Source organism: Aspergillus pseudoviridinutans, assembly GCF_018340605.1.
Source record: "Aspergillus pseudoviridinutans IFM 55266 DNA, scaffold_5, whole genome shotgun sequence".
Classification (NCBI taxonomy): Eukaryota; Fungi; Ascomycota; class Eurotiomycetes; order Eurotiales; family Aspergillaceae; genus Aspergillus; species Aspergillus pseudoviridinutans.
This window is the reverse complement of record NW_025091285.1, coordinates 3,438,468-3,450,968: the sequence shown is the minus strand read 5'-3', so window position 1 is coordinate 3,450,968 and position 12,501 is coordinate 3,438,468. Positions and strand designations below refer to the sequence as shown.

Here is a 12,501-nt window from a genome sequence, read left to right as displayed (position 1 = left end):
TATGCTTTTTCTATTTTTTTTCTCAACCCCTGTGGTATGTTAATAATAGTAATGTTCGATAGGCCAAGAATATATCATAAGCTACCAATAGCTTCAAATAAGGTGGCCGAAATGAGTCATGAGCGGTTGTAGGGCGCGGCAGAGCACGAATTGCGTGATATCATTGGCTAGCTACTGTTAACCACCAAGAATTGGCTGTCTTAAGACACCGTGATTCGATTACATCCAAGGCGCGCATGCATGAGGCTTGCGCTAGTGCGCTCTAACGACCCAAAGAGGCAGTGCAGTATAAGCAGGATTAGCGTTGTTTGCTAAGATTGAAATAGCTGTGACCCCCCACATCAGCAAACACAACGCTGGACTGTCATCTATACCCTTCACTCATCTACCTGATCCACAACGCACATACGACCTGCTTCATGGCACAGCGGACCTTGATCTTGTTGATACCTTTAGTTTTGATACGGGGTTCCCTGGCCGCCTATCTACCCAAGTGTAATACGACTATAACAATTCCTGATGGCGTTACTTACCATCCCGAATCGCAGGATATCTGCACCCAGACCTCATGGACGGATGTTGTTTCATTCTTCGTTGGCAATTATCTAAGTCATGTCGCAACTGTCGTCAAGGCACCCGGCGAACCCCTATATGTAACTGCTTTGAATATGTTCTTGGTTCTATTATTTCCTTGCTATGGAACTGGTCGCGGCCTCATCACGATATACCAACGGGCAAGCTTCTACAAAGACCCGTTGCAGCAGGCGCTGAAGGCCCAAGCGTTGGTTATGGTGATTCGGGATCAGGGATGGAAGCCGCAGGTTGGAGATTCCATACGTTCGCTCTCTTTGTATCCCCCCAAGGAGGTTCAAAGTACACGTGCACAATTGGATTACGACTACTATAGAGCCGGTATGTTTTATCACAACGCAGAGTAGCATCCTCTCTACACTAGGCTAATCAGTCGATTTTCTTTTTTATCTCCCTCAGCCCTCAGCAAGAGTTGGATAGAAGACCATGTGGAAAAGATGTACGTTACTGAAGATCCTTGGATGCTGGATTCTGTCTGACAGCCTTCTTATAGCAAGGGCTACGCAGGGCCGTTCAAGCTAGTCACCGCAATTCCTCCGTGGCTGACCATGCATTATGGATTGAGCAACCAGCACATCAGTGTGAAAAGAGGCTATCACATCTCTGGAGCATGCGACCTGCCGGAGGGATATCAACTGGCTTACGTCCCGCCTAATGCGCAGGTGGAGCATATCATGCCAGAGATCGCACTGCGCCGCATCCTCCAATCATCATATAGCCTAGCTTCTGGTGTCATCTCCATTGTTCAGATCTTCTCCGCTTGTTCTGCTCTGTATCAATCCAGAGGCCATCAAATCACAGCCTATGGATACGCGGCGTTTGGATTTACGGTTACACCGTATTTGGTGATGTCTTTTCTGAATTTGCTCGCCAATTGTTTCAACCCCAGTTTTCCAAACCTCTACCTTGTTCATACAGAGGTCATGGATGAGGCAATAAGCCGTGGCGGCCATTTCACTGATATTGTTGGCAAATTAGAAAGCGAGCCGCTTGTTGCTGAGGATTTGACCGTGTTTAGTGCTTCCTTTAAGCAGCGTGATGACCAGCTTTCATGCCAAATCGCAAATCAAATGTTCCACCATGGGAGCACGGAGCCAATTCTCGTCAGCACTACAGATGATGACAGTCCGGAAAAGGACGCGAAGCATTCTGTCAGTGAGACGACAGGTAGCTGGGCTTCAGCGGCTGGTCCTCTGAAGAGCACTTCATTTCCAGACAAGGAAATAGCACAGAAGCAAGCAGTGGCAGGCGAACAGGACTGCAGGCATGAACAGCCTCAATGTGAGCATTCAGTACCTACTTTGCTTGTTCCCGGCTGCTACAGATTCAAGGTAGCCTACTCAAACACCTCATCTACAAGCATTCTTCACAAAAAAAGACACTATCTTCCTCGCGGATATATTTTCGCTGGCTTGACCTGGGCATTGGCTTCAATAACCTTTATTCCACTTGGCGTAATGTCAAAGTTCCGACCAGGGAACAGTACCTTCCCCCAGAGAGCGTGGGTGATGGCTTGGTATGCTGTAGGAATCGTGTCTGTTTCCAATCCTTATTACACAGACATCTTGGTGGATGTTGTCTATTATAGGTCTCGCCGATTGATAAAAGACAAGGAATATGACAGTTTTCGGCGAGCCCGTATTCTGTTCATTAGGGCGGCTAGTATCTTAGCCATCATGATCTTTTATGTGACTCCGGCTATTGGCGGCTTTGCTGTGGTTGGGTTGATGTTAATTGCATATGGATCTTGTACAGGACTCTGAATGCTTCCTCTCATCATCTTGACTATGACAATACAGAACAACCTCGTCTTTACCAAATGTATAAAGCAGACAATGCAAAGAAAACCACTGTCTGGGGTCTTTCCACCCTCCTAATCCTGCCAAGTGTATCTGCTGCCTGTAGTCAGGGCCTCCTGGAGGTATGCCCCAATCTCAACAGCCAGTGGTCATACTACCCTATTAGTATATTATAGAGTTGCATTTGGTGCGGGTTCGGGCGAGTTCAACCTTAGTTGGCCACAAACCGCTGTGATTTCGGGTTCAAATTTTAGAAATTGAACCAAACCCGGACCCGGTGCGATTTGGTATACTCTGTAGTTTTAACTACAAAACCTACCACTAGGCCTAGATAGGCAGTCATTAGCTTATCTAGGTAGGTGGTAGGGCTAGGCAATATCTAAAATTTTAATAGTTTTTAGAATTTAATTTCTCCTATCTTAGGCCTATACCTAGGGCCTATCTAGTAAACTTATATAAAATTATTATTTTTATATAAAATATATAGTAATTATTATTATACTAATCTAATTCTAAAATATTAATTCAATATCTATAGGGTTAAATAGATGGTGGTTAAAATTATCCTTAGATTATACTTCTCAAGCATACGGATTTGAGGAATGACAGCTCAAAATAAAAAAAAAGATCTACACTGTCGATGTGCCTAATCACGTGATCTCGTGGTCTATTCAGTAGGACGCTCCTATCTACATACCGTCGCCGTTGAGTCCTTCGTTTTTCAGCAAAACATGAAATGACGCTGATGGTCATAGTAGAACATGGCCGGCGAGGTAATAATGTGCCTAGCTAGCCCTATGAGACTGAGAAACACCTAAGCCTTCGGCACCGCCAGTATCCTAAGAATAGCCCCCGCCAAGCTAGGCAAAATGGAGCTTGAGCAAAGCTTAAGCCACAATCGAGGCAAAGACTGAAATTTGACCCGTGGTTTCACCGCATCATTGGAAATGAGGTTGCCTAACTGTGCTAACAAGCCACAAGGATTGTGGACCTGAGACCTGAGACACGGAGAGACGGCTCAGCAAGCTTGTCCCATGCTTACTGTATTTTCACTGAGCGATTTGCTGATATCCCAAGATGAAGCAAAATATACAGGGATCATAAACGCCTGAAATCATGTTGCCTGCCACGCACTTTTTCTGTTGACATGTCCCGGTAAACATGCTATCGCTCTAGAAAATGCAGCTTCAAAGTCTTTTAAATAATGATGCGACATTGAATGAAGGATGAATTTAGGGTACGCCCATCAGAATCATAAAAATGGTCAAAGAAGGCTCCACCGACAACGCAAGTCGGCAGGGCTGAGCGCCAAAGAGCGTGGTTTCTATCTGTGCCATGAGTGGTCCACTCCACCCCGACCATACCTAATTTCCTCCGTATTCGCTGTTTCACTGTTGACTTTCCAATTCGAGCACTGTAATTTCGACTATTAAACTTAGTGGCGGTGCTATTGTACTTTTATCTTCTACCAGCGCTTCTACTGGGGAAGCTTAGGTTCGCAAGTACATAAACCCACCTTCTCCCGTACCTGTCTTCTTTCCCATCCAACTCTCTCCGATCTCTCCACATCTTCATCCTTATCCTATCACGCACTTATTTCAACTCTACTCTCTCTTACAAGTTTAACATCACCTATACAACAAAATGGGCCTCTTCGACTTCTTCAAATACTCCAAGGACTCTGCTCCCGCCCAGCAACAACCCACCTGGGACCCCAACACCCTCACCATGCAGCAGCCCGCTAGCCCCGAGGCCCCATCCACAGACCGTGTTGTGGCCGAGCAACCGGTTCGTTTCCATCCACCAAACTCATCCTCGCAAATAGGAATAAAATACTGATCGTGTCTACAGAATAACCAGGAGGGCATGAAGATGGAGCTGCGCGGTGGTGGCGCCGGAGATGTCTGCTGTGGAGTGTAAGGCACCCGTTTTACTAGCACGACGTTGAAATTGGCTAACGTGGATTAGTTGCGCCGGTATCCTCTGCTTTGAGTGCTGTGAGGAGTGTTGTTAAGCATTGTTATCGCTGGCTTCGGGACCTCGGCTCATAGGATGGAGGTGATGAACTACGAATTTATGGTTCAGGTAGCCGCTCGGTTCCTGCTGATGTTGTTTGCCTTGGAGTCTTTTTGGCAATGTTGTTTTGTTCTACGATACTCGTTATACCCATCGCTAGCTGATTGCTGGTCATAGAGAATAAATTCTTGAATATTGCTAACTTTTTCTCAATATTGTCCATTGCTTTGGGGAGCTTTTTTTTCGTTTGAGATTTCACAGACCGATCTTGTAAAACACAGTCTTGATCAAGTTCGCCTGAATGCTATGTCGCAATGGCTATGAATCAATTGTATAACCATTGGAATACTTGCTGCACGTCACCTACCTCGACCATTGCCAAGGAAGCTAGGAAGTAAGTAAGAGGATGGTACCCATGTGTCTTCCAACTACCACTTGTTTTTCTCAAGGTCAACGCCAATAGTGGTGGTCTTGGTCAACTCCAGTTTTCCAGCCTCATATTTCACCGTTCCATCTGGCATATAGCCCGCCACCTGAATAACTCCGGCGCTCACCTCGTCGATGATCTGACTGAACCGGGAGTTAGCGTTGATATGGCATCTTTTGGTACTTGATTCGCAGTGAGCAACCAAAGCCGCAGCGGTCTTGAAGATACGATGACATCCGGGACACCTAGTTTTTATTAGTAGTTGTTAGCATTCATTCCAACCGAGCCAGGTCACCAATACATACTCCATGCCTCTTGCGCCCTGACTTTTCATCAACATATGCTCTTCGAACCCCTTCATGGTCTTGAAGCGTGCTTTGCAAGGACAAACGTATTCCCCGCTGTACGAGTCGAAAAAGTTGGTCGGGTCCCAGTTGTGCTGCAGAAAGCGCAGGATCTGGCCAGCATCCGGGGCTCCCACGTCAAAGGGACGCTCATTCTCGTCTTTTTCTTTCTCAGATTCCGCAATGGTTATGAGCCTCCCCTTTCCCTTCCAGTCTCCGTCCCCGGCTTTGTCGGTGATGGCAAGCTCAGAGAACGCCATCAGGTCAGCAGGCGTGGGGTTATTGGTTGCTCTCGCTTGGGCAGCCGTCTTGAGCTCTGGCCAGTGCTTCTGCGACAATGTAGCTGAACCATCATCTCCATGCTTTGGCTGGTTTGCCATCGCCTCGCGGTTGTCGTATTCCAGAGGATTCACCTTGACACCGCCGTCGACGTCGTCCAAATCGCCTGGATGGGGCATGATGGGCAGGGGCGAGCTCACGCCAACTCCCAGAGCCTGCTTGATCATGATCTTCTTCGATCTTTCCTCGATGAGGCGCCTCTTGGTGATCTCGGGACACTCGTCGTCTTCGATGTGGCGCATAAGACCGCTGGCATTCTTGAAGAGAGCCTTGCAGCCATAGCAGGTCAGAGTTTGCTCGGCACGGTGGTACTACGCATCCCTCTCAGTTAGTATTCGCGTGTACAAAGGCCAGTGGGTCGAGGACAGCGTACCTGGCGAATGTGCCCGTCACGACCTCCTTCGCTTCGGAAATCGACGCCGCAGATGGGACAGACGATGTGCTTGTTGCTTTTGATCTTGTGGATGAGGTGTCGTTCCTCGTTCTCAAAGTCTTCGTCGCAGCGGGTGCAGTATTCGTGTTCGGGAGCGGAACTCTTGTGCTTCTTCATCTCTTCGACGGTGTTGAAGCGGCGAGGGCAGTCGGGAAAAGTGCAGAGCACTTTCTTGGGTGTAGCTGGGTTAGGCATTGTTGATAGTCTTTTGGAAGGTGGGAATATGTAGGAAAGATGCGTATGGAGGAGAGTAAGTGCAAGGACCAAGGGAGCTTGTCAATTAAAGAGTAAGTTTGCACTGGCAAGATGGGGAGAAGAAGTAAAGGTAGAGTCTGCCTTTAGCCCTGAAAGATAAGTGAGAGAAAGTGAAATCTCTTCTAAAAGACCTCACTGAGAGTGCTCGACGTGCCGTGTACCAAGGGTCTAAAGTCATTCACTTGTTTTCATGACCATCTTCTGAGACTACCGGAGCTTGCTAGAAATGCCTGAGGATGGCCCGCTAGCCTTGGGCAGTGCCACTTCTGGTCCTTCCTCTTGGGATCTTTCGCTTGGACCTGGACTTGACGTGAATAATTACCCAGGTACATGACAGATCTTAACTGGCCCTACAGTACTCTTCCTTGCGTTCTCCATTAACGAGACACGCCAAAGTATGAGCCCTACAATGAGTGTGATTCAAAATTATATGGACATACTGCAATAACGCAATACATCATGATCCTAACCATACACATTCTTATAGAAGTGCTACCATATATTATACTACCTCTCAGCTTTGAAAAGTCTTACTTTCACTTTGACAAATATTACTCTCAATTTCATAACACATCCCCATCAGAAACGGGAGAAAGGCAACCTGCCATTGTCAGCTTCATCCAAGGCTAGAATACGAAACTCACCATTTGCCCCGAAGAGTAATAACAGCCCAATTATTCCCATCTGCATCCGTCTCCTTCTCCACCTTGGTCGAAAACGAAATAGCGCTCATGATCCCATCCCCAAACTTCTCGTTGAGAACAGCCTTGTAAGCATATCCGTAGTTCTGCACGATCTCATACAATCGGTAGATCAAGGGCTCCCTGGGGGGCATCTCAACGGAGCGACCACGGTCAGGGAAGCCGCTCAGCTGCTCTTCAAGAACCTGGGGGGAGATATTAAGGAGCTCTGAGAGCTTCTGGATGTCTTCTGGGGAAGCCTTTGCCTGTCCGTAGAAGAGGGCTGCTGTGGCGACTTCATTGCGGCCGATGTGCTGGGCGATTTGCTCGAAGCTGAGCTTCTTCTGGGCCTTGGCTTTGAAGAGGGTTTCGGCCGATGCTGGAAGGTTGGGATGCTGCGTGACCTGTGGGTTATTTCATTAGTGGGTTATCCGGTGGTTCTGGGAGGAGCGGTCTGACGTCAAGTGTTGCGAGCGACATGATGAGGGTTGATGTGGCCAGTTGGGTCGATTCCAGAAGGTATCCGCGAGGAAGAATATGAGACTATATTTAGCGGCAGTTTCAATCGTTTACAAGAGATAGGTAAGTATTGTTCTCTATTAGTGGAGCGACGTCGGCCTTTTATAACMTGATGCGGGACATGTTCTCCAAAACTGACTTCACGTCGTGCGGGGAGAGAGATAAGACAGCTGTCACTGATAATGTACTATTACTACTCCATTACCTTTATCCTCTCCTGACTTATCTGACTATTTGCATAGATAAGGTAATATCGTTACCGTACCTGACCAGTTTCCAGCAAATCCCTGCGGGGTTCACCCCTTCTGAAGGTACCCTGGTGTGTTTGGAGAAATCTCACTTGGAGCCCTCAAGATCAACGGTTCTATATTTCTAAGTTTGTTCCTGACGGCATCTCCACAGACAACTCATTGCTTATCAGATCGTCCGATCGTTGATTGTATATCTTTACTTCGCCCGTGCTGCAGAGAAGTTAAGAGAATTGATCGTGATATGTCATCGACGTCGACGAGGTCACAGTGAAGCTGATGACTTCAATTCTTTCAATTATGCATATCCTCGACAACTCCGTCCCACATACTAATCCAGAAGCAGCGGACGGTTTTAATCTGGCATCCAGCGTCATTTCACATCTGGACAGTACGATTCAGTTCGAGTCCTTAACTGAAACCTCTTTGGTGAAGAAAGCGTCCCTGCCAGGAGAAAAAGCGACTGAAAGCCTTGAACATACGGTCTGATCTTCCATCAACAGTCCCTGCACTCCAGCCACAAATTAATGGCGATTGCACTTATGATGTTCAATGCTGCGCCACAATGGGTGCGAATGATGCTTGTTAAGTTGTTGCGGGATGAGACGAGGGGTAGGCAACAATTTAAAAACCCCGCCAAGTACTACAACGGAATTTTCTAAGGCTGTCCAGGAAATGCCATTTTTCGTGAATGCTGTATCTGTTATTGAAAACAGTGACGATTTCATGCTCTGTGTCATAATATTCAAAACTAATGAGGGCTTCGTCGGTGAGGAGATCTCTGCTTTCTCTTCAAGCTGAAAGTGGGTTTCTTTCGCTGATTGTCTCAGGATAGCGGGGCTGTAGTGGCGTATTGGCGTGCCGCGTGTCAACAAACTAACGAGCTGACAGCGAGGCTGTGTCAATGAGGGACTGGGCTGATCGGACCCCGGCTTATGTCGGTTGTCCCGCCATGATATGGATAAATTGTTCCGCGTCCCTCGAGGTTCGTTGTTGATTCTACATGCAATCAGCTGCCGGCAATATTGTGCCTCAACCCCTATAACCCGATCGCCTTCTATTGACTGCGGCAATGACTGGACGAGAGGATGATTTGGCATACGGCCAGTACCACCGACGGGAAGATGGTCAGGGAGAGAGCACGAGAAGCTTTGTTGGTGATACCTTCAAAAAGCTGAAGGACACTTATAAGCAACAACACTCCCAGCCCCAGCAGACAGGACAGAGCCAGTCTCAGAGCTATGTCCCTGGAGGTTATGGGGTAAGTCTATCAAGCTCGCGTGCCTGGTGCTTGTAGTGACTAATATTATTTGGCCGTCGGTTCAGGGACAGAGTTACCAAAATCAAGGATCCTCGCAAAGCTACCCATACGGAAGCCAGAATCAGAACCAGAACCCGTACCAGAACCCCGAGTACCAGGCAAAACCCGCGAAACAGGACAAAATTTCCGGGCTTTTAGGAAAGCTACAAGACACCGTCACCGGATTTGGCTCGGACGTCGCCCAGCGAGTTGGCAATGCTCTCGACCCACAAGCATATGCAGAGTATGGTCCGAATAATCCTCAGTCGGGGCACAGATTCGGTAGCTTTGCCGCTCCGCGACAGGCCAACGATGCGAAGTGGTATGTCGACGGATGCTCTTACTTCTATGCCGTCTCAAAAGCTCTCGAGAGCGCCAGGGAGTCGATCTGGATTCTGGACTGTAAGTGACGCTCATTCCTTGGAGAAGCAAACCTTCTGTTTCGCGACTAACTTCCTTGATAGGGTGGCTATCTCCTGAATTGTACCTGAGACGTCCACCTGCGAAAAATGAACAATATCGGCTGGATCGGATGCTGCAGGCCGCTGCGCAGCGTGGAGTGCGGGTCAACGTCATTGTGTACAAGGAGGTGACTCAGGCATTGACTCGTATGTACCAACTCACAGACCAAGACCGACAGGAAATTCTGGTTCCGAGCGCAATGTGCTGATGGTAGCTCACGCAGTGTCCTCCTCTCACACCAAGCACGCTCTCGAAGACCTCCATCCCAATATCGCAGTGTTCCGCCACCCCGATCATCTTCCTGATCGTCAAGAACTGGCGTCCGCGATTACATCCTCTCTCCAGAACCTGACCTTGGACACGGTTTCGCTTGCAAAGATGTCCGGCGATGCGCTCAAGGGTCTGTATGGCATGAATGATGATGTGATTCTCTACTGGGCCCATCATGAAAAACTTTGCTTGATTGATGGCAGAATTGCCTTCATGGGAGGCTTGGATATGTGCTTTGGCCGATGGGATACGCATCAACACGCTATTGCCGATGTCCATCCCACCAATCTTGACGACATAGTCTTCCCCGGTCAGGACTATAACAATTCTAGAGTCCTTGACTTCCAGGATGTTGTGCACTGGGAGAAGAACCAGCTGGATCGGAAACGTACCTCCCGTATGGGATGGTCCGATATCTCAGTGAGCCTGCACGGGCCGGTCGTGGAAGATTTGCGTCGGCATTTCGTAGAGCGTTGGAACTTCATCTACGACACAAAGTACCAGGTTCGCAAGGACGCAAGATATACCAGACTTGTCTTGCATGGCCAACCAGGCTCTCCCTCCGGTCAGCAATACAATGCCCAACAGACGGCACCACATCACCAACCCTCGCCGCAACAACAGGCTCCTGGCCTTTCGGCTTATCCCTCACAGCCGAACATGGGCGGGCAAGGAGCGCCAGGCCATCAGTCGCCGCCTAGCTACGCGGGCTACTCCCCGTCGCAGAGTGGTGGTCACCAAACCACTTATACGGGGGGTTCGTTGCCTCCTCCCCCTCCGGGACCGCCTCCCAGTCAATATTCCCCAGCCCCTCAATCTCAAGCCCAAGGTTATGGTCAAACTCCTTATTTCCCACCTCCCCCTACTCAGGAGGGATCGCACTCCCAGACAAGGGGTTTTGACGACTCATATGAGGAAGCTCGCGGCCAAGGCGACTCCGAACGGGGATCCGGCTTCATTCCTCGCCGTTTCAAGGACGAGCTCACCGGGTACAGCAATGTCATTCGCGGGCAATTGGCGGGACAAGTCCATCAATACCAGGATCGTCTGACTTCTTTTGGGCGCAATAACCCTCAGCCACGAGGCAACATGACCTGTCAGATTGTGCGCAGCTGCGCGAAATGGAGTAATGGAACACCGACCGAACACTCGATCGCCGATGCTTACGCGGCAGTGATTCGCAACAGTGAGCACTTTGTCTACATCGAAAATCAGTTCTTCATCACAGCAACAGGTGATGCTCAGAAGCCGGTCAAGAACAAGATTGGTGCTGCTATTGTGGAGCGCATTCTGCGCGCAGCCCGGGCGGGTCAGAAATACAAGATCATTGTTGTTATCCCATCCGTCCCCTGCTTTGCCGGTGATTTGGAAGACGATGCATCTTTGGGAACGCGGGCCATTATGGAGTTCCAGTACAACTCCATCAACCGCGGAGGCCACAGTATCATGGAGCTGATCGCCAAGGAAGGGTTCAACCCGATGGAGTATATCCGGTTCTATAATCTTCGCAATTACGACCGTATCAATGTCAACAGTCGCATGATGGAAGCCGAGCAACGAAGCGGTGTCAACTACGAAGACGCTCGCAGACAACATGATCTGAATACGGTCGGTCAGGGAGGCTATGGTCCTGGGCCAGCTCGGAGCGCTTTCGACACAAGTGTTCCATTCCAGCAACAATATCAGCAGGCTGCTAATCAAGTGTCGACCGCCAAGTCAACATCCAGCCGGTGGGATACTGTTAGCGAGTGTTACATGCTTCACGGTGAGGACATTCGCAAGGTGCCTTGGGAGGGTCCGAGTGAGGCCGAGATAGATGCATTTGTTACTGAGGAACTTTATGTTCATTCTAAGGTTCGACATAACTCGTGTATGACAGACAAGAACTGGTTGACTAATGATGAATAGGTCATGATTGCCGATGATCGGGTCGTCATCTGTGGCTCTGCCAATCTGAATGATCGTTCTCAGCTCGGAGATCACGATTCGGAGATTGCAGTCATCATTGAAGACTACACTCCCGTTCAGTCCAGCATGAATGGCAAGCCATGGACCGCCAGTCGCTTTGCCGCCTCTCTGCGTCGACAACTGTTCCGCAAGCACCTCGGACTCCTGCCACCCCAGGATTACGAACGCCCAGACGCCAACTCTGAGCCTGTGGGCATTCCCAGTGACTTTGACTTTGACGCTCCGGAGAGTCAAATCGTGGCAGATCCTCTCGCGGATACCCTTCAGAGCCTCTGGAACACTCGCGCAAAGACAAACACCGAGGTCTTCCGCAAGGTCTTCCATGCTGTTCCAGACGACACAGTGCGCGATTGGGCGACATACCGAGAGTTCTACAGCTACTATTTCCAGAACACCGATAAGCAATCCTACGACAATAACGAGAAAGCCAAGCCTGCGCGGTACGAATATGGACATGTTGTGCGGGACGACTTCCCTCCTGGTCCGGAAGGCGTTCGACAGGTCAAGGAGCTGCTGAGTCAGGTCAAAGGCACGCTGGTCGAGATGCCATTGATGTTCTTGATCGAAGAAGATGTTGCGAAGTCGGGATTGACTCTCAATGATTTGACGGAGCCCCTCTACACTTGAGGACGTTGGGGTATTCTCTTTGTGTAATCGGAATTAGGAATCTAGTAAATTGGATAATTTGATCTTATTCTTCTTTGTTCTTTTCTTTCGTCATGTTGGACTTCTTAAGTTCTGACTCCCGGCTAACTGAACAGGAAATGCATGGATTGTACAGAGTCAATCATACGCGATAGTGAGTCACCTAGGTTGTATAGCGCACTGGTCCACTAAGTGCTCAAATATG

General features: G+C 48.9%; 5 protein-coding genes across 5 annotated transcripts; 3 read left to right on the top strand and 2 right to left on the bottom strand.

The window, feature by feature from the left end:
• Positions 1-668: 668 nt before the first annotated feature.
• Positions 669-1,926, top strand: Asppvi_008265 (uncharacterized protein; the record flags this gene model as incomplete). Its single annotated transcript, XM_043304138.1, has 4 exons — positions 669-912; positions 991-1,030; positions 1,085-1,872; positions 1,916-1,926. 4 exons carry the CDS (start codon positions 669-671, stop codon positions 1,924-1,926), a joined length of 1,083 nt encoding a protein of 360 aa, XP_043160073.1.
• Positions 1,927-4,034: 2,108 nt separating this feature from the next.
• Asppvi_008264 (uncharacterized protein) lies at positions 4,035-4,404 on the top strand (the record flags this gene model as incomplete). The annotated part of the gene is made up of 3 exons (XM_043304137.1): positions 4,035-4,178; positions 4,242-4,306; positions 4,359-4,404. The coding sequence occupies 3 exons, from the start codon at positions 4,035-4,037 to the stop codon at positions 4,402-4,404; spliced, it is 255 nt and encodes an 84-aa protein (XP_043160072.1).
• Positions 4,405-4,834: 430 nt separating this feature from the next.
• Asppvi_008263 (putative C2H2 finger domain protein) lies at positions 4,835-6,144 on the bottom strand (the record flags this gene model as incomplete). Its single annotated transcript, XM_043304136.1, has 3 exons — positions 4,835-5,078; positions 5,139-5,827; positions 5,890-6,144. The coding sequence occupies 3 exons, from the start codon at positions 6,142-6,144 to the stop codon at positions 4,835-4,837; spliced, it is 1,188 nt and encodes a 395-aa protein (XP_043160071.1).
• A 639-nt stretch (positions 6,145-6,783) lies between these two features.
• On the bottom strand, positions 6,784-7,364 carry cyn1 (putative cyanate hydratase; the record flags this gene model as incomplete). The annotated part of the gene is made up of 3 exons (XM_043304135.1): positions 6,784-6,805; positions 6,849-7,288; positions 7,344-7,364. The coding sequence occupies 3 exons, from the start codon at positions 7,362-7,364 to the stop codon at positions 6,784-6,786; spliced, it is 483 nt and encodes a 160-aa protein (XP_043160070.1).
• A 1,359-nt stretch (positions 7,365-8,723) lies between these two features.
• pld2 (putative phospholipase D (PLD)) lies at positions 8,724-12,278 on the top strand (the record flags this gene model as incomplete). The annotated part of the gene is made up of 5 exons (XM_043304134.1): positions 8,724-8,912; positions 8,978-9,353; positions 9,416-9,559; positions 9,637-11,537; positions 11,592-12,278. The coding sequence occupies 5 exons, from the start codon at positions 8,724-8,726 to the stop codon at positions 12,276-12,278; spliced, it is 3,297 nt and encodes a 1,098-aa protein (XP_043160069.1).
• Positions 12,279-12,501: the final 223 nt, after the last annotated feature.